The 24,492-nt window shown below is 42.2% G+C and overlaps 1 protein-coding gene across 1 annotated transcript in view; it reads right to left on the bottom strand.

Annotated features, from left to right (window-relative positions):
* HAO1 (hydroxyacid oxidase 1) overlaps positions 1-20,966 on the bottom strand; it is a 354,431-nt gene extending 333,465 nt beyond the window's left edge. The window contains exons 1-5 of the mRNA XM_065059911.1: positions 20,764-20,966; positions 15,017-15,168; positions 7,195-7,450; positions 3,893-4,068; positions 2,946-3,037 (exon numbers count right to left, since the gene is read on the bottom strand). Of these exons, the coding sequence (XP_064915983.1) occupies positions 2,946-3,037; positions 3,893-4,068; positions 7,195-7,450; positions 15,017-15,168; positions 20,764-20,900 (813 nt within the window). The 5' untranslated portion in view covers positions 20,901-20,966. The remainder of the gene's footprint in view (positions 1-2,945; positions 3,038-3,892; positions 4,069-7,194; positions 7,451-15,016; positions 15,169-20,763) is intronic.
* Between the last annotated feature and the right edge of the window lie 3,526 nt (positions 20,967-24,492).

Here is a 24,492-nt window from a genome sequence, read left to right as displayed (position 1 = left end):
GCTCATCCGCTTTTGTAACCGTATTTCTTTTTTTTTGAATGAATTCTTCCGTACAGGATGCAGGCTTTAAAGAAGCTAATGAGCAATTGCATGCCTGACTGTATACACAAATAACACAGCTTTGTATTGAAAAACAGTGGTGACTTAGCATGTTAGCAGATATATACAAAGGTCGAATTTATTTGGAGAGTCACATAAATGGAATGAGAATCAGCAGGGTCACACCAAATGGCCATCTGATCCCATGTTATGTATCTGACACAAACCAGGATTGGATACCTCTGAAGAATATAAGAAACAATGAGCACAGAGGAGGCCTTTTCATCATCTTAACCCCCAAACATCCTTTGTTCACTAGTTTGGGGATGAAATCAAATCACTGTCAAATCACTTTTAAAATCACCTTCTTGTTTAAATTTATTACTCATTTATATATACTAAGGGCCAGCTAGAATTCAGAGGCAGGCATTGTACCTATAGACATGGAGTAAGAAGAAGATGTGGCCCAAGGAATTTAGAGTCGGCTGAAACATTTTCATATATTTTTCCTTTCTAAAATGCATCTTGATCACAGGAATCATTGTATAGGAAACTTCTTCATATAAGAAAAAATTAGCATGTACGTTACTTTCACCAAGCTCTACTTATCCCCTACACCAGTGACAAAGATAAGGGCGAAAAGGATTTGTACTGTTCAAGTTACAAGTGACCAGGGAGTTAAGTGACATGTTCACAATGTCCCAATGAAGAGATGAGTCTCATGAATTCAAGCCTCAAGCATTAATTACAGGGCAACCATTTCTACAATGCCTAAACAGTTCCTATTCATGAAAAAAACAAGAAAGAAAAAAAAGAAGCCAAATACTAAGGAGACTGGAAAAGACTGGAAACTGCGGTAGTAAGACAAAAGGCACACAAAGTCATGTATCTCAAATACGGATGTAATTCATTTCCTTTCTAATGGATAAAAAAATGACTAAGAGATGGGGAAAAAAAAAAATCTTGAAAGTGCCGTTTGTTTTTAGATTTGGATTAAAATTTTCTTGAAGTTTGGCACTTGCTGTGATTTTTTTTTCCCCTCCCTTTGGTTTTGCTCTCTTGCCAAACATATTTTGGATCTTTTTCCATATACAAAGACCACTTTCTATATCCTGACAAACTGCACCAACACTAAAGTGCTATAATAACTAAAGTATGATGCAAACCATAATTAAAACATAGATTTCCTCAATGTATAACACACAAGAGATACTAACCAGCTTGGGTTCAGTTCACGTTTTGAAAACCCATGGAATTAAAGCAAATCATTATGTTTCTAAACCAGAAACATTTAGCATGACCCACTGCAGATATTTACATCATGAAAAATAGTTCTTTGCATGATGAAACCCAGTGAACACACCAGCTTTAATAGCGCCTTCTCTGCGCTGTGGTGTTACAAAGGAATAAGTCATAACAAGTAGTTTGCAAGTTTAATTTCTGTTCTACTGCAGTTGGCAAAAAAAATTAGTTCATAATTCTTGAGCTTTCTAATTTCTCAAAAACGATGGTTTTAATATCCTCATGCGTTCTCCCCGCTGGATTACCTCACACACAGACTTGCCCAAGATTTTCAAATACTCTCAGTGAAACTGGGGAATACATTCTCAAAAGGTAACAAGACAACAGAAGTCGAAGAAAAAACTCATTTCAGAAGTATTAGGCACTCACACCACACTCTGAAAATTTAGTTATCCTTAAGGTATCTAGAACTGAGTAGTTACCAACTCTCCAACAGCATTTCAAGCTTGAAAAAGAATAAATCTCAGTCTCTCTTTTGGAGCTGAAGAAGTTGTGACATCAGGGGGTCTTTTTCCTTCCCCTCCCCAGGAGCAACTGGAGACAGGCAAGAGCATCTCACAGGACAACACCTCAGCTTCATTAACCATTTAGAAAATCTTTTCTGCTGGTGTTTGCCTCCTCAATGCTTGGCTGGTGAAGAACCAAGTAGATAAGACTTGACATGCAAAACACCCCACAGCGACAAAGGGCTTTGCTGTCTCCTTCACCCTTCAGAAAAAAATCATGGAAAACAGGAGATTTTTCATCAATGACACATTAGGAATCCTGAAACAGTCACAACTGAGCTTTGATTCTCCTCCTTTTCCTTCCCTTTTTACTTGTGCAGCTTTCCCATACCAAATGAAGAAGGATGAGTGATGACTGGAATTTTGGGGGTTTCCCTTCAACCTGAACACATACTTTTTCATTTTCCTTTCCTTGTTTCTTTTTTGCCGGTTGGGAACTTCTCAAATCCCTTTTCACCTTTGGAAAAAGGCACAGGGCAGCACGACAAGGAAAAGGAAAAAGGCAAAAACTGTAATTTAACCACTCTGTACCTTTTCCAAAGGTGAAAATGTTTGAAAGGAGAAAAAGGGAGAGTTTCATTCTGCCTTTAGCTGTTCTGTAACACTGTAGTTTTTAAAAAGTCTCTGAAGAATATTAAAAGGGAAAAAAAACCTTCAGTACAACCGTCCATGAACTGCAAGTGGTAAAATGGGTTTTTCAATAAAACGATGAGAAAGGAGAAATTAAAGAGGAGACTGGAAAAAAATGCTTAAACTTTCCAATTTCTAAAACTTTAACTGACAATAATAGACTATCGCAAATTGCTCTTCTGGATTTCCATGCAGGGTGCTGCAGCCAAGGACAGGGTGCCCAGGTAGCTTGAAGAAACAGTCACGTGTAAACCCTCCCATGGCTTTTTGTTTTATCTGATCAAGGGGAGGCTAATTCAGAGCATGATGTGACATAGAGAAGTGGAGAGAGGTTACTGCTCGTGGGTTAAGGCAAATAACACATACTTCCAGGTTCTTCCTCCGGCTGTCATGTGTTCAGAGAAAGGAAACAAGCCAAAAGGCAGAGAAAACCAGAGGCTTCTGGGGCATATTGGCAGCAGTACTTACAGTGGCAGGGACCCCATCGAGCTGCCGTGCTCCGTGATTTGACACCAAGATACCATTTAACCCAATCTTCACAGCTTCTTTAGCGTCATCAGCTAGAGAAAAAACAAACAAAACCATACCACAAGATAAACTCTTCTATAACTGGGAGCCTATTGGCACCCCTGATGAGGGAAATGTTGGCATCACTAAAAAGTATTGCCAGCTAACGCAAAGCCACCTTAGGGCTTCATCCTAACAAACCTCATCTCAACACAGAAAAAAGTTTGACCTTTAATCAAAAGACCAGAAAAATCATTTGAAATGTTGGAGTAGAACATTTCACCAGTTTGGATTAGCAGCCACTTTGGTCGCTTGGCTTATTTTCTCTACTGTGTCCCAGAGCTCATCACTACAAAATCACTTCGCCAAATGATTTTCTCCAAGCCAAAATTATCAGCACAATTACAGTAATAATCTGTACTTAGTGAAACCATCTCAGTGTGCTCAGTGCTCTTCTGACAGAACAGAAATCCAGCTTGCCTTTAAGCTGTGTTCACCCCGGAGCAGAGTTAGAGGCACAACGAACAGGGCAAGTTCAGCCTTCCTGGCTGCATCTGATTTCAGACACAACTGATGTGCTGCCAGATGACCAGCTGCCCAGTTTTGTGACCAGCAGCTCTGGTCACAACCTATGGAGTATTGAGGTAGACACACTCTACAGCACAGCCAAACTGACAGCTCCACGTAGTTATTTAAGCTGCTGCTTCTGTGAGCGTCTTAGTTGCTGAGTTCCAACCCATGCATGAGGAAAAGAAGGTTCTTTCCCTTTGATTGTTTTTGGCTCCCTTTTGGCTAAATACTCCCTACTTAGCTTAGTTAAAAAGTAATGCAGTTCTACACAATTTTACATGAATTTCCCCAGCAGGAGCACTTTTCCTTCCCCCATGGGAAGCAGCAGAGCTACACACCCCTGAGGATTCCTTTGGCAACGATGGGCAGCGAGGTCAACCCTCGAAGCCATTTGATGTCCTCCCAGTTGATGCTCGCATCAATCGCCTCGGCTACATACACCGCCAGTCCGCTATCTTCTCCAAAGTCTTTCCCTGAGGAGAACGCCAGGTCGCTGCTCGAAAAGTTTTTTAACCTAAAATGACAAGAGACAGAGGAAAATAATCTGAGAAAGATTAATTGCAGCCATGAATCAGCCCCCAACACCAGTGTGCAATGTACCTGTGTTAAATCTTTGCTGTGTTGCATGGCAGGATTGAAAAACGCCCATCGCAGGTGTGTCTGATCACAGTCCTCAGCAAGCCAAAACCTTTGGCTGGCAAAGCATTTCATGACATTGGTGCAAGTTTCTCTGGCCCAAAACAACAGCCCTAGTGCTTTCCAAAGAAATAAAGTCCATAATCTAAAGGTTCAGCATCAAATCTACAATCAGGAGGAAAACTCAGCAGTAATTTAGGCTCAAGCATCTGTCCTGTAAACCTCCTGTGTGACTTTGGGCATCACGCTCAGCCACTCCTTGTGCCTCAGTTTCCCCACCATAAAGTAGAAACAACAGTATCTGCCAGGAGCATTGTGAGGATAAATCCACCAAATGCATTTTGTTACTTGTTTTTTTTCCAAATCCAGGGAATTCAGCTACTGGGGGGAACAGGAAGAAGGCAAATTTTGTTAGGCTCCACAAGTTAGATGGATTTACATGAAGCCCTGCAGAGAATTCAGAATCTTCATCTGTCCAGAAAAACCACCATCCAGTCTTTTTTGTATGTTTTTTTGTAAGACGTAGAGTGAAAACAAATCAAATTAATCTGAAAACATTAGCTATTATTTGCTCATTAGCACCAAATCAATCTCACCAGTTCTAGAAACTTAAAGATAAATGACAGCCCCAGCACCAAGGCGTTCCCAACCTTACTAGACACAGCAGGAAAAGGGGAAAGGAGGGGGAAAAAGAGAAATTCAGCCTGTGTATTAGAAAGCTGAAGCAGCTCCAAGTGCTCACAAGCACTAAGCCACTGTCAGCAACACCAGCACCACCAAGGACACCCATGGCCCACACAAGCCTGATCACTTGGTTCTTTGGAAACTGTCTCATTCCACATTGCACTATTTCATACTCATATTCCACATTTTTGGGAAACACTTTTTTTTTTCCATGGAAACTGGCTAGCTTCAGTGCTGATTTCATGCCTACAACAAGCAGCATTTCACATGTTTTTTCTGTTCAGCTCCAGGCCCAGAAGAAAATGAGAAAGCAACAGGGTCTCAGCAAGATCCAGCTTTTCGGCTGTTGGTTTGCAGAGGGTGGGGTACCCAGAGAAAAACAGAACCTCGGATAAGATTATATAAATAACTGTTGTTTTTCTTGGCCTGTGACATGCAGATCAACACTTGAATGAATGTTGCCTTACATACATTTCTGAGCACAATGGCACCTTGTTGTTGCTTTGAAACTTTGTTGAAATCCTGAAGCCAAGAAAAAGTTATCACATAACTGAGCAGAGCCCCACACTAGGAGAATTTCACCACCAACTATGCAACAAAACACTGTCCGAGTGTCATTCTGAAATCCAAAGTGATTAATTTAAACCCTTAAAGATTATTCCAACTTCATATTATTTCATACGGTTTACTCAAAATGTTGTTACGATTCGGTCAGTTGGGGTCAAAGTGTTTCAGAAATGCTTTAACACTTTCCCCAAATATCATGAGGTTATTTGACACACATTCAAAAACTCTAACCCCAGGCCTTAAAATTATACTGTCCCTAAAAAAAAGCTATTTAAAGATTTATATGTATATATATTTTAGGTAAAATGACAGTGTGTATGAATAATGTTTTGTCTATGGCAGTATTACTATACTGAGCATATTTTAACATTAGATTTCTCAGGGATTTTTTGTTTTCTGGTGCTTTCCTCCTAGATTGTACTTTAATAAAGAAATCACAGGCAGATTTCAGGTTGTGCTGTCAGCCTTCATCATACCATCTATTAGCTTTAAATACAGGCATATGGGGTACATCAGACACCCCAAGCTGTGGAGAGTTTGTTTGCCAGTGAGGTGAAGAATCTGATTCATTGCACCCTCAGCTTACCTTCAAATTGAATATTATGTTTCTTGCTACATACGGCGTGTACACAGCATAACATGGGAAGAACACTTCACATCCATTGATAAACTTCAAAACCAGCTTTCACCCAGAACTCAAATCAAAGTTAATCCACTTAAATATACATTCAGCTATCCTTCATTTTTTCTTTCCATTTTGATGTTCATTTGCATGCTCTGAGCAAACACAGTAGTCTTAATAGATGCTGTGGCAGACTGTGGTTGCTACTGAGATCTACCCGCAAGATTCTCACAGGATTTTTTGCTCCATTTTGCAGATCCAAGTCCTGGATACCCCATCCACTAAATATTCTTCCAGCCAGTCACTGGCTGCTAACACTGTGCCAGGATTTCAGCATGTGTTTACTGGGGTGGGCTCTACAGTCCACCAGTTAATATTTGCAAAAGGCCAGTGAAATCAGTGCCTTTACACCACTGCTGGGTAACTGTTGAAATGAAACTCTCCATCGGCCCTGAAGTGGAGAGGAACTAGAATTAGTGCTGAAGTCAATCATGAGGCTACAAATGCTTCTGAGATACAGAAAATGTCCCAAAACGCACACAGGGATGGAAATTACCCTCATGGAGAATTTAAAAAGACTGATACCCATGTGTTTGTGTATTTGAGGAAAAGAAGAGTTGAAGTCGCTTGGAAAGGAGCCCCATGGTTGGTAGCAACACAGCCCTGGACCCAATGCAGTGTCATATGATAACATCAGAAGGGACCATGACATCAGTTGAAAGGGACTTGTGCCCGCTTAGTCCAGGCCCCATTTATAGCACAGCCAGCCCGGCAGCTGGACCCAAGTTCAAAGTCAGAGCAGGTTGCACAGGGCTGTGTCCAGCTGAATTTTGAAGACATTCAGGGGTATATCAATAGATGTACAAAGAAACGCCCAGTCTAACTTCACCAGTCTGCAGCCTGTTGTCTGGCACACAGCGTCTTTTACAGCCTGCAAACATCCAAGAACACTTGGTTTTGACCCAAAGCAGACCACAGCGATAGTGCTCAGCTCCTCAGTGTTATCACCCAGAGCAGCATGTGGCACCTGGAAAAAACTCCTTGTGCCAGACACAAATTTCCCCCAGAGGACCTCACGGTGACCATGGCACCACCACGTGTCCATCTCACATCCCACTGGTGGGCACCTACCTGAGGTGTGGAGGAAGCTGGAACTTGTTGCGCACGTCATCGACGCGCCTGCCGAGGAACGGCGTGTCCACCGTCACGAAGATGCCTTTGTAACCTGCTCTCTCCGCACGCCTCACGAGGGATTCGGTGACCTCCCGGTCCTTGTAGATGTAAAGCTGCAGCCAGTGAAGGCCAGTTCGAGCTGCTTCAGCCACTTCTTCAATGGAAGAGGTGGCCCAGGAGCTGAGCATCATCCCTGTCCCCATTGCCTGGCAGGCTGGAGGAACACAAGGTTTTCTTTGAGTTTATCCAAAACTCTGAACAGGAGCACGTGGCTCACAAGAAGTGTCAGTGCACATTATTTCACACTGCCTTTCCTTAGTGTTAACACACTTTCAGCCTTCCAGGGAAGCTACATTAACAGTGAGTAGTTACTAACAGCAGTGGGTTGCTGCAAGAGCTCTCTGGCTTCTACTCAGTGTTTACAGGCAAAATTTTTGTGACTGCTGTCTGCACGCTCTTTGGGATGATCCCTGTTCTAATACTGGAAAGAAAATAGACTATAATCAAACTAAGCCTTACCTATATTAGTAATTCTTTATCCTGTGAGGACCTTGTTTATAAACCCCTAGTGTCTGGCGACCACTTGTCAGAAATTTGGGCACATAGGTTTAAGGACATGCAGAGTTTTAAATTATATATATATATATATATATATATATATATGCATTAAAGGCTTTTAATTTTTTGAACACAGCCACATTGCTGCAGATTAATGTTTTGGGTCTGTCATTCTCAATGTTGGTCTTCAGTCCTCCTCACCACTGCCACACACACTCCCCTGACCATTTTGATCGTGGCATTTTGGCTGCTTTCTCCCATCCACATCATGTTCACTAGCATTAAAATCTAATATCTTCAAGTCCTTTTCTAGTAAATACCTGTTGTTGTCCCTACAGAGTATTTCAGGGCATAATAAAAGAGAATGACACAATCCAGCAGACAAACTCATTTAAAGACTTGAGGGGGAAGCTTCATTATTGTTTGCTGCTTTGCTGCAAGTGGCAGAAGGAGAGCGACCCCACATCTGTTGTGTGATCCCACACATAAAGCTTGACGCTTCAGGCAATAAAATTAGAAGTTCTGATCTCACTGAGAGCAGGAGAAACACATCCCAAGCAGCACCCCCCATCCACAATACCCCAAAAGTAAATATAATACAAAGGTGAGCAGGTACAACAGACACGTGGTCTCCAGAGTCTCTGCTGAGCCCAAAGGGATTGATGCTCGTGCCCTGTATGTTTTGATCCCTCCTCTTTTACCTCCAAAAACCCTAAAATTAAATCACTGCCGAGGTGTGGGCAACCCCAAGGTTAAATGTCATGGAATGAGCCCCAACAGGCTCCATCCCGGCTGCCTCCCCAGGGTCATTTCCAACCCGGGCTGCACTACAAACCAGCTAACCTCATACAATTATATTTTTATGAATCTATCGCTTATTCTTTTTTGGAGTAACCTGTCACTTAATGTAAAATAAAGGCCAACACACTGTAAAACAGAAAAATATTATATAAAGCGTTATGTTTCTCGGTCTACCGCAGTATGCATACTTTTCATGTAAATGGACCTCTGTTTCAAAACGTCATCTCCAAGCCCATCGAGGAATTAAAAAGTGGTCTTTATGACAACATTTTATTAAATAAGGATTACAAGTCTCTTAGAGTGGAAACTTATGAACAGCTTATTCAACCAAATTGGTTACACCCTCCCAAGGCCACCAGGCAGCTTTCAGTCAGTGGAAACACAGTAGCAATGAACCAAAAGTCTCTACATTGTAACTATTTCATTCCTCCCCTTAAAATGACTAAAAAGAGCTTCCTTTCACAGGTTAAGTACCTAGAAACGAGCTAATTCTGAGGAATGTATGCGTGCCGAATGCCTAACGTCCTGTTCAAACCAGCTGTGGTGGGTTATTGCAAATCCCATAATAAGTGATTTACCAAATCAAGCCCATTAAGTGATGCTATAGAAACAAGGGATCCGCATTCCAGTCTCTCTGTCAAATACAAGTTCGTGAATGAGATGGAAGTTTGCAAACCCTGCCATTGCAAAACCCTCAGATCAGATAAGGGAAAAAATGTAAATGTTATGGTTTCGATCTGCCTTTAGGTGCCCATTCATTTCTATTCTTACTTTTATTCTCAGCTCTACATCCGCAGCCCTAAGGATACAAGAGTAGTTGCAAAAGCAAAAATTAAAACAAACTGCACAATAAAACATACTCAGTGAATGGAAGATTTAAGACATTAATACTGTGTTCTTTCAACTTATGTGCATACATGACAATAGAGAAGATGGTGCTTTAATCTTGTTTAAGATTAGATTTAATTGGTTTGCTTAAATCAGATTTCAACTGTCCCAAACTGGGTTTTGGCGTTTTCATGAAAACACACTCAAAAAACTCCTCTCGCCTTTCCTGTAAAGTTAATAATTGTCTGATAAAGTACGAGGTCAACACTCAATTTGGATCTGGATGCTCAAATTCAAAGTTCATGCACACACCATTTTTCAAAGTTTCAGAGATTCCAAGTTCCAGTTTTAGTGAATCTGTGATTTATCTTGAACATTTTAAAGCTTATTTTGTCAACTTTCAAAAACATAGGATACATACTCCAGAAGCATTGCCAGGTTCCTTTTTTTCCCTACCTCAAATCAGGCTAAAAATACACTCCCACTACTTGCACATTTAGCCGAAGAAAACAGAAGCAATTCATTTCCTCCAACAACTATATTTTACACTTCAATTTTGGGGTGCTGCAAATATTATTCTTACAAATCTGTACTGCATCCATATTCCCCATGGGACGCTGTTGCGGCAGCATGTGACATTTGCCAGAGTTTAAACATGGGATTTTTGTAAGCCAGCCTTTCCTCATGCCATTTCAGATTGCTTTTAGGCCTTTTTTTATTTCCAGGTCGTCTTTTAATCCTGAGCCTTGCCCAAAGCACACATTTACCTTTGTACACATCACAGGCTCCTGCTGGGGTCAGTGACGGCGCAGCGAGTGCAGCATTAGCCACACACAGGAGGCTGGGGAAGTTTTGGATATCACAATGATAAAGCTTTAAGTTAAATGTATTATACTTTATTTCAGGCCCAAATGCAACTGGAATTGGGCCATGGTGGGCTGTTTGGGAAAGGGGAGCTCCAAGGCTGCCTCAGTTTCTCAGCCTTGCCTCTCCCTGCTTGTACTTCACCCACGGAAGCCCCAGGCAAGGATACATCTTCACACCAGGAAACATAAACCACAATCAAAATGGGTTTTTCCTCATTCTTGGGGAATTCAACTGAAGTATTTTACATAGTGACAAATCAAGGTTGACCATAGGGCAGGACCGACTTGGGAAGTCCCCCAGAGAACAGAGCGATACCCCTTTTTTCATCCCGAAATCTCAGAGTCTCTCTCCCACCTCTGCTGGGACATCACTTCATTAAGGGGTTTAGGACAGGTATGGAACTTGTCCCTGTGGACAACCCAGAGGCAACACATTGGGGAGGACACAGCTTAAGCATATTTTGTCAGGGTTACCTTGTATGTGAATGGGAACTTTGCTACTTTTCTCTAACTGTGCAAATTCCCATGGTTTCCCTTTTAGGGGCACCTCCAAAGCACAACAGCTGAACTGCCCCTCACTGTGGTTGTTTTTCCCTGAATCCACCAGTGAATCCACTGTCCCTAAGTTAAGGGCCAGAGGACATTGCTTGGGATCAACATGATGTCCTTTTGGCACCGTGGTGTTTCTCCAGAGAAGCAGCTGTGTCCTTGGAGCTACATCTCCTAAGAAACAAAGTTGTTTAAAGTACTTAACATGACTCTCTTGACGAAACACACTTGGCTGAGAAATCCCCTGCCCGGCTTTACCTCACTTACCCCTCACAAACCACTGCATGCGAGTTGTGCCTACGATCTTTTTGTTGACACAAGGCATTTTTATCATCTGTGCAGGAAAGCTGGAGGCAGCAGGGAAAATCCACGTGGCCAACAATGGATCCAGCTGCTCTAGGAGGGCTGTCGTGTCATTCTGCTCGCGGATATTCACACCAGAAAGTCCACTTGCCTTGCCGGTCTCGGGAGGAAATCAGGACCAGGTCAGTCCAAGCCATGTTATCCCGTATAAATACTGTCCTCTCAATGACTACGGAGTAGCCATACTCCAAAATGAACAATACTTTTGGACCACTGCATAGATAACAGGTGAAAGATGGGTACAAAGTTCTGCTGTTAACACAAAAAGCAAGATCTCCCCCTCACAGTTACGAGCACGTCGGATGAGCACAAGGAACCTGAATTCAAACGCTCAGCAGCATCCAAGAAGCACATTACAAATGTGTTAAGAGCTGAAGGAACAAAGGTGTTCCTCCCTCTCTAGTGGAAATGATAGACCTCCCAGTAGCTGAACTAAATCAGAGGGGAAAAGAGTTTTTCAGCTGATATTCCTATTCTCTATTTGGCAAAGCAAACAGTGCAGTCACATCACAGGTGATGGTGAAACCCTCTTGCGTCAGCAGCAACTCAAAAAGCTGTTTGAGAGCAATTACAGAGGGTAAACATAAAAACAGCAGCTCTGAGCAACTTGTTTTCAAAAAATCTGGCCAAGAGAACAGCCTGATTTTCAGCAAGTTGGAGAGAAGTCAGATATTCTGGGCTAAAACACGAGCGTATAAAGTAATCGGTCAGTAGGAGAGAAATATGTAATTAGTAGCAACATAAATAGAATAGAAGTCTCAATAAAATGATGCTACGTATCTGTTTATGAACAACTAAGGCTTAAAAGTATTGCTATTTTTTGCTAAGCAGCTGGCTGGTGCACGAGATTTTATGTTAGTGAACTTGAAGGTGGGTCCTATTGGCAGCACCATGAGTCCTGCTGCACTTCCAGGGAGATGACATGAGGATCGCATCAGTTTGTGAGCACAGCAGGTAGTCAGGATAGAAAATCAATGTCTTTGCTTGAAGGAATAGTGAATATTCTGATGGTCAAGCAGAAAAAAGTCATGTAGAAAATCATCAGAAAAGTTCTGTTGAGAAGTGTTTAAAGAACAGCCTTTTGTTCTTTAACGGTGGCTAAGATTATTCATCACATTTGGCAAATATTTTTAATTCAAGAGGTTGAAATTGGAGTGGGAAGGGCAAGAAAAATTCACCTAAGTCAAAATGTCATGTGTTGATATTTTCAAAATGGAAATGTTTTCTTCTGAGCTAACACTTTTGTTTCAAACCAGAATTATGGCTAAAAGCATTAGCTAGTAGGAAAATGAAATAAAACATTGTGTTTTGGATCAAATTAAACATTTCAGTTAGTCCAAAACAATTTTCCTCCCAATTTTTCAGTCTCTACTGAACAGAAAATCCATTATTTGGAAAATTGCCACATACACTGATGAACTACAACTAAAGTGCTTGGGAATATACTTGGAGAGACCTGGAAATACTGCCAAGGTCCATTAAGTTGTTTCAAGAAGAGAACTTTCTTAACAAAGGACGGGCTCCAGGTCCATGCAGACATGTCAAAGAACACTGAGGATCAACCTTATTACAGCCTATACAGACAATATTTTTTTTAATTATTTGAAAAGAGTCTACCTAACAGAAATATAAGTAAATCCAACACCTGGTGTTGAAGCTGTACATATTTTGGCCATGATTACAGCTTATTCTGCTCAGAGTGGAGTCAGTTAACCTTTGGAATAACTTCCATTCTGTTGGATGGCCTGTCACCAATAGCTTTTAAAATTACAATAGAATTATTTTTAAAAAAAAAAAAATCCTTTACTGATGAAACAGAATTGCCACTGACAGCGTGTTTAAGACAAGCCACCAGGCATCATTCCCCAAGTACAAAAAGGCAGAAGGAAGGGGTTGTCATTGCCACCTGCACCACAACATGCATCGCTTCCTTCCTGCTTCAGCCATAAGTCAGGCTTATGAATTATGTCAGGCTTTGCAAAAGCCACAACCCTATGGATCAGGCTTTCTTGGCTTGTGCAAATCAGTGCAGCTGAAGTGAAAGCTGATTTAGAGCAACCAACTATCTGCTCACTCATGTTTCAGAGTTATCCCAGAGTTTAAGACAAGCTGGATGCGGCAAATCCCGACCCCAAATGTCACAAGTTTAAGGGAAACTTTAAGTCAAACATGTACTTTACAGTTAATCCCCATCAGACAAAAAGCTTGGCACTAAATGCCCCACTCCACCTCGTACAGAGCACTAAACCAAAGCTGTATTTTTTTCTACAAGAAATGCTACTGCAATACAGAGGGTGTGATTTTAATTACATTTGCCTTTGAAAGCCCTGAAAAATTTACCAACGCCCGTGAATATGTTTATTTGATGGCACATTTAAGCCATCGCCTGTACACCAAGCTTTCCCAGCTTGAAAACCCAAGAACATTAGATGCAATAATCATATGTTAAGGCTTGAAAATATAAGTGTACAAACAACTTAATTTTGGCATGTTCTGGGATCTACCACAACCATAACTCAGTCGTGATAGTCAGCCTTATTGTACTGTTTGGTTCAAGAGGTTTATGCCTTAAAATATGCCAGGCCATAGTTTCGGTGGGAATTTTTATTAACTAACATCCTGAATTTTCTGTGTTTCAAATCTTGCTCTTAACATTGCATTAATGTTTGCACTTAACAGCATAATGCTTGAGTTCCCGCCCAGCGTAACCTGGGCCAGAAAAAACCCACAAGAGCTGCCAAAGGACAGGACGGCACCGAGGAGTCCGACCGGCCACCGCTTCACCAACCAATTCAAGGTATTCGAGCTCCATCATGTGGAACATGCCTGTACATACAATAGGCATAAAAATCTTGGGCTTCCTAATAAATCTCTTGGGAAGGGGGAAAAAAATGCATCCCCAAACATACTATAAAATCAGAGAAATTTGCTTTTATGGAAGTTGCTGCCAGAGTTGTGCTGCAGCCCATCCTGCTGCACATTGCACAAGGGACAGGATGTTTTAATGGGAATTGAGGGCAGGTGCCACCACAGGACAGGTTAGTCTCGCTTCACACTCTGAATTTTTGCATTGGTCATGGAAACACTGTTAGATGACTTGCTCAACCACACACAGGATTAACTGTTCATTAAATATTGCCTATTTATTTAGGTTTTGTATCCTTTCTCATTCTACCAGCACTGGAGCATTGAAATACACATCCTAACACTGTTTGTATGCAACAGGCACACCCTGTGATGCCTTTCTCGGATTTTGTGTCACTCTGCAACTCAGATAAAAGGAGGAAAAGACATTTTACATCTGATTTCTGGCCAACATCTCATTTCTCACAGCCTTTTAGGCTGTGGCCTCCATGCTGGCAACATCTTTGTGCAGCATCTAACCCAGAGGGACCCTTATCTCGCTGGCTCCCTGGGATGTGATCAAAGAGCTCTCTCCAATATGAGCATTTTTCCCAGATGAGCAAAGGATCCTGAATGTCTAGAAACAGTTCTGTAACAGGAAAAATGTTGCTGTGACAATATATATAGTTATATTTATAGATTGTATAGACAGATGTATAGATATAGTTTTAAATTTTGCATTTCACACCAATTCCTTTCTTCAAAGTTTCCCCATTGCATATTGCATTTCGCATCCCTGCACAAAAACCAAGCAAACAGTAAAAAATAAGCTCGACTACTCTGAGCAGCAACTCAAACCAATCTGGGACGCAGCCTCAGGAGCAAGAACCCAAGCTGAGCGTCACAGCAGCAGGCACAGAATGACTCTGTTCCTCCCTCGCTGGCTGTGAGTAGGACTTTGCATGGTTTACCTTTAGCTGTCGCCGTCTCTCCATCAGCGTGGGCCATGCGCTGCATGGCCGTGGCTCCAACACAGAGCGGCATGCTGATCTTCTGCCCCAAGACGGAGGTTGACAGGTCCATTACTGACACGTCCCTGAGCACCCGGGGGTACAGCTTCCATCTGGCACAAACAAGGAGAATAAAAAGCCGGCGTCATCAGGGTTCTTTACAGTTCCTAAGAGCAAGGAGGAGATTTTCCTGCTGTGAGGAGAAACATGGTGCGTTGGGGCTGGAGCAGAACTTCACTGCGTGACACAGAGCTGCAGCGGGACCCTCCAAACAGGGAAAGCCAGGAGCGAACAAAATCCATGGAGGGCAGAAGCAGCAAAAAGCCTTTGAACAGTATTGGTTGGTATAATATAAAGAAAAGACAGGAGCTGAAAAATAATAACATTTGTGGTGAGTCTCAGCCTCCTTGAAAGCACTGGGGCAGAACTGGATGGCAGAGGGTGTAAGAACAGAAGAAGTTATCAGCCCCTCTCAGTTATTCCTTCTATGGACTAGGGAATAAAAAGACACGGGGCTTTGGGATAAAACCAGCCTGGCCAGCATGCTTAGGCCTCCCTGAGCTATGGGGTCTTTGCAGTGAGAAAACACAGAAACGAACGGTCACCAGCTGCTGTGCAACATGTGGTCCCTGAAACTGGAGCTGCAGCCCCTGGCACAGCCCGTCACACCACAGGACCCCAGGTTTCCAGGAAAAGACCAAATGCAGGTGCAGAAAAAGACCAAGCAGCACAACTGCTTTCCCAGTAGGGCAAATTATGATCTAGTCCTTGAGTGATGTGGCCCAGCATCTGCTCAACCATTCCTGACCTTGCTTTGCCTTCAACACTTCTGCTGGAAACCACATCAGCCCAGAGTCAGGCTTCACTCTGCACTGGGGTCTTCAGCCTGGGTGCAGATGGAAACTGATTCCAAAGCAGAGCAAGCTAAAATATACTTCACCTGAAATTACAATTTAGTGTGATCAAGCTGGATGTCACATGCTTGCACACACAAATACATGTTTTTCCCCTCCACAACAACAGCAGAACAAGATCACAATACCTAGATGACACCACAATATCCAAATCTATCTTAATAGGGTCGCATTGTTGGGCATACCTGTGAAATCGGACTTTTTCTGCCCACCCACGCGATGTTGCAGTGCAGTCACTGTCAGTACAAGCCACAAGAGGGGGTGCAATAGCAGGGGCTGCCTCTCCACATGGGTGAAGCGAGCCAGCGCAGAGCAGGATACACATCAGCCTCTCACTGAGGCATCCCTCCCTCTGAAAGGACTATCAAATTTTAATTAACAAATATAATTAAAAGCTTAAGTGCTAGTACTGCTGAACCCGCACAGCATTAGAAAGCGTGAAACTGATATTCTTATTACTAGCAAGGAGACAGCAACCAGAGCCACTGTTATCCTTAGACTACGCTCCAACAGCGAGCAGTGGTCAGCTTGAGCTTGGCTATTAAGCTGACAGGTTAGAAAACAAAATAAATACAAAATCTCTTCATTTTATAGCAAGATCTAGAGACAATTCCATAAGAAGCCTGGGAAAGAGCCAGGACAAAACCTGAATTTCTGCATCCCTAGAGCACAGGGCCATTCCTGCTCTCCAGGAGCAGGAGGATGGTTATGATGCTTGGAAGGAGAAGTGTGGTTGTGGGAGTCAGCTGTACAATTCGATGCCAAAACACACACTGCAAGTATGTTTCCTCGGACTTGTTTTCAGGCTATTGTATCGGTTTGTTATTTTTCAGGGGAGGATGGGCTGAGGGTGGAACAATGAAAACACGACTTCTTTTTTTCTCCCCCTTTCTTCCTAATCCTCATTCTGAAGGTTTTCTCCCAGCTCTGAGACATCTTTTCGCAGCAAATATAAAGAAAACAAAAATGCTTTAATCAACTTGCTCCTTTTTACAGTCAAACTCAAAAGCCTCCTTCCCATTTAGCTTTATGTATCATCAAATTACTCTGTCCATGAGCTTTTTGGGGTCCCCAGGGTCATTAGCCCCAGACTTTAAAAGTAAATGTCCCTTCCAGTGTGTTTTGCTCTCCCTCCCACACCTTATCAGGCCACATCCTTTAGACCAACATCAAGTCAATACTCATAACTATTAACTGGCTCCAACGAAAAACATCCAAATATATCATGACCTTGGTATTATATTCTTCAAATAAAATCTGAACTTACTTTGGAAACATGGGTGTTTTCAGTGTGTGTTTGCTGGACACTTGAAATGAGGCATTTTCTGGACAAGCCATAGTGAAATGCTCTTAACAAGCACAACCCCAGAGCCATTATTTCCCACTAACCAGAGCGCGCTTTCATTAGGCTGCCACACACCACCTGCTCTTCCAAGTCTTGGAGTGAAAAAATTTCCTGGATATTTTGTAAAAGACTCGTGTATAATTTTTGTATTCATCTTCTCATCATCCCCCACATCTTTTCCCAGCCAAGTCCGCACTCACGTGCTGCAATCAGCAATTGCGAGTGAGCGCATCTTCCTTCCCAGCTGGAAGCAGGAGATGCCGCAGCGAGCACCCCGATTCAGGCAACTTCAGCTAATGCTGTTTTGAAAGAAGGAGGAAAGGGAAGCAGGAGGGATCAGCAGGGTTTTTTTCCTTTTCATTCTATGTTCAAAAACTTCAGAATGTAACTTCTCATGCAGTTGGGTAAGAGGGAAGTACTCACTGCTTTCTCCACTCATTTTCAGCTGTGAAAAATGCTGAAACTTTCAAACCGCGACACGTTTTGAAATGGCTCTTCTTGCTTCCCTTCCGAGCCCGTGCTAAATAAACCCTTTGTACGACATCACAAGCCGCACGTTTGGGCAAGGGCACGCTGTTCAGTCACCATCCCAGCTCCAACCCACTTTGCTGCCTTCATCTCCCCTACAGCTCCAGTGCTCATCGTAAGAGCAGGTGCTGGTGCTGTGCAAGGCTGAGCAACGGCTGCTTTGGCTAGAGAAAAAATAATAACAACATCTCTATTTTCTCTCCCAGGGTGTCTTACCATCCACACGGCGACTCTTTTTGCAGCACTCTGTGAATGTGAGGTGAAAGACATTGCAGAAATGTAACCCAATTATTATTGCAAACATTCCTTTCCTTTTCTGCCCCCTGCAACTTCACGTGCTTGTTTGACCCCAATCACATTCTCAGCCTTGCTTTTTTAACCAATATTTAAATTATGTATGTGCCAAGTCACTTTAGCACCGAACTACATCTGTAGAAAAATACGTATTGATGCTGTCACTGATAAACAAGCAACTGCTGTTCCTTGTACAGGGCAACAAAATGCATCTTTCCCCAAAGGCTGCCTGGGAGTCAGCGGCAGAACGTGTCACAGCAGCTCAGCAGAAACATGCTCCTACACACACAGACATTCAAATGCTGAAAGGGGAGGTTTCGGATTGATTTCTTGAATGGCATCAAGCTAAATGCATCCCGACCTTGTCATAAAATCTATTCTCCGTTCAGGCCCCTCAGTTCCTTGACAACTTGACAGAGAATGTAATCGGCAGACAGGGCAGATGTGGGAAGGACAGACGGTGTTTCGGGACGCAGAGCAAGCGCAAGGTGAACACAGTCAGACCCGTAGGGTATAATGTAGGCTCTGACATCCCAAATCATCTTCTCCGGCCTTAATGCCTCACTTAGGCCAGTGCTGTCTCCACATCATTTAAAAATGATGAATAAAAAATAATTACGCAGCCTTTGCAGGAACACACTGATAGTGAAATGAGACCTCTGGATTTTCCCTTAATCCCAGTAGAACTGGAAGCTAAAGAAGAGTTACTGGTGTTAACCTCATCCTAAATGCTGGCCTTTCAAACACATTGTATGCTTTGGTATGTGATTACAGTCCAAAGTACGTTAAGCTCCTGTGCTGTCAAAAGGCCAGGACACTCATTTTATAATCTAATGGGTATGGATTGCACTGCTCCAAAAATCGCACTGCTCATTCCAAAGATATTGCAGCCCCTATTGAAACTGCCATTCATTTGCTAGATCTGTCCTTAATAATAACTATTTATTTCTCCATAAATGCAACAATTCAGTTACCAAAAACATTAAGAGCTCAGAGACACCCAACATTGATTTTTCTTCAAATGAGGTCTATCCCAGCAGCCTCGCTCACCCAAATCTTGCGCCACAAAGGTATGGGCTGACATCGAGGGCCTTTTAGCCACACCAGGACCTTGCAAATTTCATTTACTTTTTCTTTTTTTAATATCTCAGGCTGTTCAATGCACTGCTAACTAACATCCCCTTCAGTTCCAGGCTGCCTGCAAGCTCTGTGGTTTGAACACCTAAAACTGGAGGCTCTTATTGAAGATATCACAGAAAGCACCAGGAAAGAGGAGGTGACCCCGAACCCCCCAGATGATCAGCCTGATGCAACAAGGTTTTATCAGAGGAACCTGCCCCTGTGGTGGGAGGAAACTTCAGAGCAGAACTGCTCTTATCTCACCACTGACACCAAAACAGCAAGTGGAAATACCCAGGTTTGCGTTAGCCTGTCTCTGGCCAGATTAAATCCAACTTGTGTTTGGCCATGAATAGCTCTAGTGGTTAATAGTAAAAATGCACTGTTTCTACAGTTTATTGCCTTTGAGCACTTCGAGTGTCCTTTCCTTAACATCTCATTTGGGTTTTATGAGGGCACATAATATCATGACTTTAAAAAAAAAAAAAAGTAGCAAGCACAACTACATCCTCTCCTACTCCTATTTACTCCTTGGAGCGGGAGTAGTCCTTTGGCTTGTGTTTAAACAGCATCAAGCACAAGGGGATTTCAAATCTGTGCTGGGGGATCCCCCACAGAACTAAGAGATCTGGAATAAGTGCTCACAGTGGAAATTAGTTTTCTTCTCCCAACAGTAAAAAGCTTTTTTTATGTATATTCCTAAAATTAGGGATCTGAGCTGATATCTGTGATCTGGCCTTTGAGATCCTGTTAAATTAACTACTACTGAGTTTCCTAGAGCCTGACTAAAGCTGCATGGGGTTTCCAGCTGAATTTCTGATATGGAGCAGTAAGTACGATCGCTGCTCTACAGCAGAAAAGCAAAGTGGGGAGTGAGAAAGACTGAAAACAAACTGGAAAAATCTTGGTTTGATTTGTTAGACTCAGAGGGATTAAAGTCAAAGCCTTTAGAGATTAGCAAAGAGAAGTCTAAGTCCAAACTGGATTATAATAGTTCCCATCATTTACAATATTTCTGCTGGAAACTCCCCCAAACACAGTTTGGCCACCCAGGATTGAGCCCCAGAGCTGAGATTTATGCAGCTCCTGTTTGTGCTCACCGGGGAAGGCTGCGTAATAAATCCACTTTAGGAAAAACAAGCAAGAGGCAAAACAGACTCAGGAGCTAAAAGGTACAATCCCACCACAAGAATCCCTTGCCTGCAATATGTCCCAAAATGCAGAAACTACAGATTCATCAACTGACTAAATATTGGGTTTGTCAGAGCCAAATAATAGTTTTTAGGGACTGCTTTTTGACAGCAATTATTAGGTGGAGGAATAAAAGGGGAGAAACAGTTGTTCCGAAAAGGAATTTAGAGTTCTTTTACAAAACCCAAAAAAAGTTTCAGAAAAACTGAGTTTTGTTCACGCACGGAAAAAAAAAAATCTAATATTGCACCACATCTAATAATAAAGCAGAATGTACATCCCTCAACTCCCACCCCAGCCTTAAATCATCCTCCTACCTTGAAAATGCTGCTACGTTATCTGCCAATGTTTCCTGGTCATCTGCTCCAGATCGGTAATAATCATACACCGATTTGGGGAGAAATTTTTTAGCATACTCTTCAAAATCAGCAATGCAAACTGGTTTACCAGACATGTTTGCAGATCTCACAGGGCTAGTTTACTCCTGCTTCCCTCTCGTTTAAGCGCTGTATTTCGGTCTGTAAATCATTAATACAGGACCTCATCAGGATTGGGATTAACTACGTACCAAAAAAATACACCAACTTCTTGTGTCCTATTAGACTTCAGCACTATGTTTGATTTCATGTGGTCAAGGCCAACCTAGAACATAAAAGAAAATGATTAATCAGCAAGGAGGGAACTTAAAATTTAACAAATATAACTTGTTTGCAACAAGTATATGGTATTTGTTTGACAGGGAAAACTTACAAGTATATCACATGTGTATAAAGCTCAGTTTTCTGGCTGTGCATATTACAATTATTAATGTCACTTTATTAAAAGCAGATTTGGGGGAGAAGGGAAAGACCAATTCCTTAATTGGAAGGAAATCGCCCATAGTGCAAGATGTGGCAAGCAAAACCAGAAAGCTCCTGTTTTGCCCGGTTTAATTGTGGTGCACTGAAAGAAACGCAGTGCAAGAGAAATACAGCTGTGCCTACCTCCCTGCAGGAATTTAGGGCTTGGAGCAACTTCATTTTTTCATTCTTCAGCACGACTGAAGAACTCTGATAACATCAAGTTAAATATACATCTATCTCTCTGAAAAACCACAGCCATCTTCCTTGCTGCTGGCTTATAAATAACAGCAAGGAGTAAAATATTCTGCAAAGAGCGAGAAAAGAACTGGTTGAGATTCACAGGAGATTGTCGAACATCTTTGGAGGGCGGCGTCTGGAGGACGGAGCAGCTGGAACCTCGGGAGCGACGGCACCAGGAGATCCGCAGCTCTAAGCGCTTTCACAGATGAGCCCATCTCAGATTAAGATGTACAGGGGGTCGTTTTTCCAGCCAGTCAGAATTTTCATGGGAGGAATTACTGGAAATTAATATCAATATACATAAAATTATACCATGAGGTATTTATCACACATCCATGTCAGATAGAATTAAGTGCAAACTGGTGTAACATTGACATTTCCCTGCGCTCCCAGCACAAAACTGGGGCCACGTCTGCTTTCATTTATTTGAAGCTTGCATCGCCTGTGCTAAAAACAGGTATTTATCCTAGAGCATGAGACAGTAAGCATTGCACCAGAGCTAAACGTTTTAATATGTGCAGCTGAATTCAACCTTAATGAATTCAAAAGCTTTTAACGGTGGAAAGTTGCACAAAAATTGCTGAAGGTAACAGTTTGGTTTCACCACTGGTGTCCCCTCTCACCTTTTATTTATAATGTCTATATTCACTTAAACTCTTCAAAACACTTCCCGCCTTGATCTTTCTCTCCAGTTACATGTTCATTTGCCGTATTCACATGAATTGTGCTTTTACTTTACTGGTCATTATTTGCCACTTGTGCTACAAGTTCCTCTTCCCTCCCATATCACGTGGTTGTTACAAGTAATTGTCTCCTTGTTTTAATGAATCTCTGGATAAGAGGTTTCCTGTGGCCGCCAACGAGACTGTCTGAACTTTCACCTTGAAGCAAAAGAACGGCATTTAACCCAAAAGCAAAGAGTCTGCCCAAGCAGCCACAGCAAACCTCACTAAGTCAAGGCACATTTCAATTGAAACGTTCAGAAGTGATTACAGGAGAGGGAAAAGAGAGGGGAGAAAAATGAATATACAATCAGGGTAGTGTTAACATTCTCTCCCATATCTCCTGTTTCTCACTTGTTGCTTCGGCAGGTCACCGAGGAATTGGCACTGAAGAACAGTGTCGCGCAGCTGCAGCTCAGCTCAACCAGGCGCTGCGGAGGAAACTTTTATTTCAAAAAGAGGCAAATTCCATAATAAAACCCCCACAAAGGGCTGTTAAACGTGGAGATACAGCTTCTGGTTTAGAAAGCAGTTCAGTTAAAAGCCAAAAAAGTTTTCTAAGAAGTATCACAACATGTTTGTCCTTACAGATATTATTTGCTAGAAAGAAGGAGACCTCTACACAGCGTTTTAGCCTGAACCCGTGTCCTACTGCAGGATCAGAGGGAACATCAACTGTGTCCTGTCCACCTGCAAAAGCTCCACGGTGGAAGATGAGTCAGGCGGGATTTTCCTCACTTCAGTTAACTGCACTAAAGTTTAACTGGAGAAGTTAACTGCCATATAATGTTAAAATACTTCCACGTCCCAATGATTACCTGTTTCTCAAGGCTGCTGTGCAAAGCTGATTTATCAACTAATGTTACTGACATAAGTGGCTGCTCTGACATCCAAATTCTCCATGAGCATTTGTGAATTTCTTCAAATAAAGCCAGAAAATACCTATTTCCAGATTATGAACACTATATGGTGAAGTGTTTTCAATGAGTAGCTCGCATCAATCATTTTCCTCTATAAAAATACAGCTTGTCTGCCTGAACGCTTAAAGTAACTTTCAAAACCCGATTGGATTATGCCTGTAGTATTCCACCTGTCCGCTTTCAATGGGGAAAATTGCATGCTCTCACATTGTGAGATAGAACATGCAGCAGCTGATTAAATACTAAAACAATGAAACAAACGCTCGCCAGGGTTTTCTTTCGTACCATTTCTTCTTCAACTTTACATCAGCAAATCAATGCAATGGCAAAGAAAATGAAATTGAATGGCAAGTGTACCACTGTCCTCCAAATCCCAGAGAGATTTAGTGCACAATTTTGGGCAGCAGATTTCTCAAGAGGGGAAAAACAAACCCAACGTAAAGGTAAAGCTCTCAAAGGCTCAGAATTAGACTATCTAAGCGCAGCAGTTTGCATTTGAGCTCCAGTTGCATTTTGTACCTTTGGGAGCGTACTGCTCAGCCCAGAGTTACTGCAGCAAAAACCTCAGCACCGGTGTGCACAACCAAGCATTTTTCCACTCACATAACGAGGAAGCAATTCATTAATGCACCGGTTTCTTTTAAAGGGTTTAAGGAATCTTCACAAGTCACAACCTCTGTTGTTAACTGGGAGATCAACATTAAAAGAAAACACCTTTTAGATGAGCCATCTAAACACGGAGAAAATGAAAACTATGAGATCACAAAAACAAAATGTATATGGAATTTCTGTAAAAACACCCACAGTATAGATTCGCAATTTTGCAAAGACAACGTGGTATAACATTTCCATGCCGAAAGCCCACAGAACCAGCATTGCCCACCATGGGTGCAGCACATACGAGTATTCCAAGACACACATACAAGTTTCACATAAATGGCAAGGATGGGAGTTTTGAAAGGCTGTATGTGTTTCTAGCCTCTTCAAAAAATAACCTACTGGATCTTAATGATTTTTAAACATTTATGTTCAGATCCATTGGGGATCGGTTTTCAAAAAGGCACACATCCCATCTGAAATGTAAATCGCTTCTCAAGAATCTCCAGTCATTTTTGACACCCAGCTCTAGCTGACAGCCCTTACAGCCCCATCCTTGAGCCATTTTGCACAGTGTCAGCAGCAGCTTCTCCAAGGACATTTTGTCTATACCGGGATTGCAAAAACAAGTTCCATTTTTTGAAATAAATCACAACAGAGGACAGAGACTACACAGAGATTGCACAAAAGGTTGATACTTTATAGCGTCTGCCACTTGTTTGCCA

The sequence above is a fragment of the Columba livia genome, chromosome 3, assembly GCF_036013475.1.
Source record: "Columba livia isolate bColLiv1 breed racing homer chromosome 3, bColLiv1.pat.W.v2, whole genome shotgun sequence".
Taxonomy (NCBI): domain Eukaryota; kingdom Metazoa; phylum Chordata; class Aves; order Columbiformes; family Columbidae; genus Columba; species Columba livia.
The sequence above is the reverse complement of the archived record's forward strand: the minus strand, read 5'-3'. Positions and strand labels throughout refer to the sequence as shown.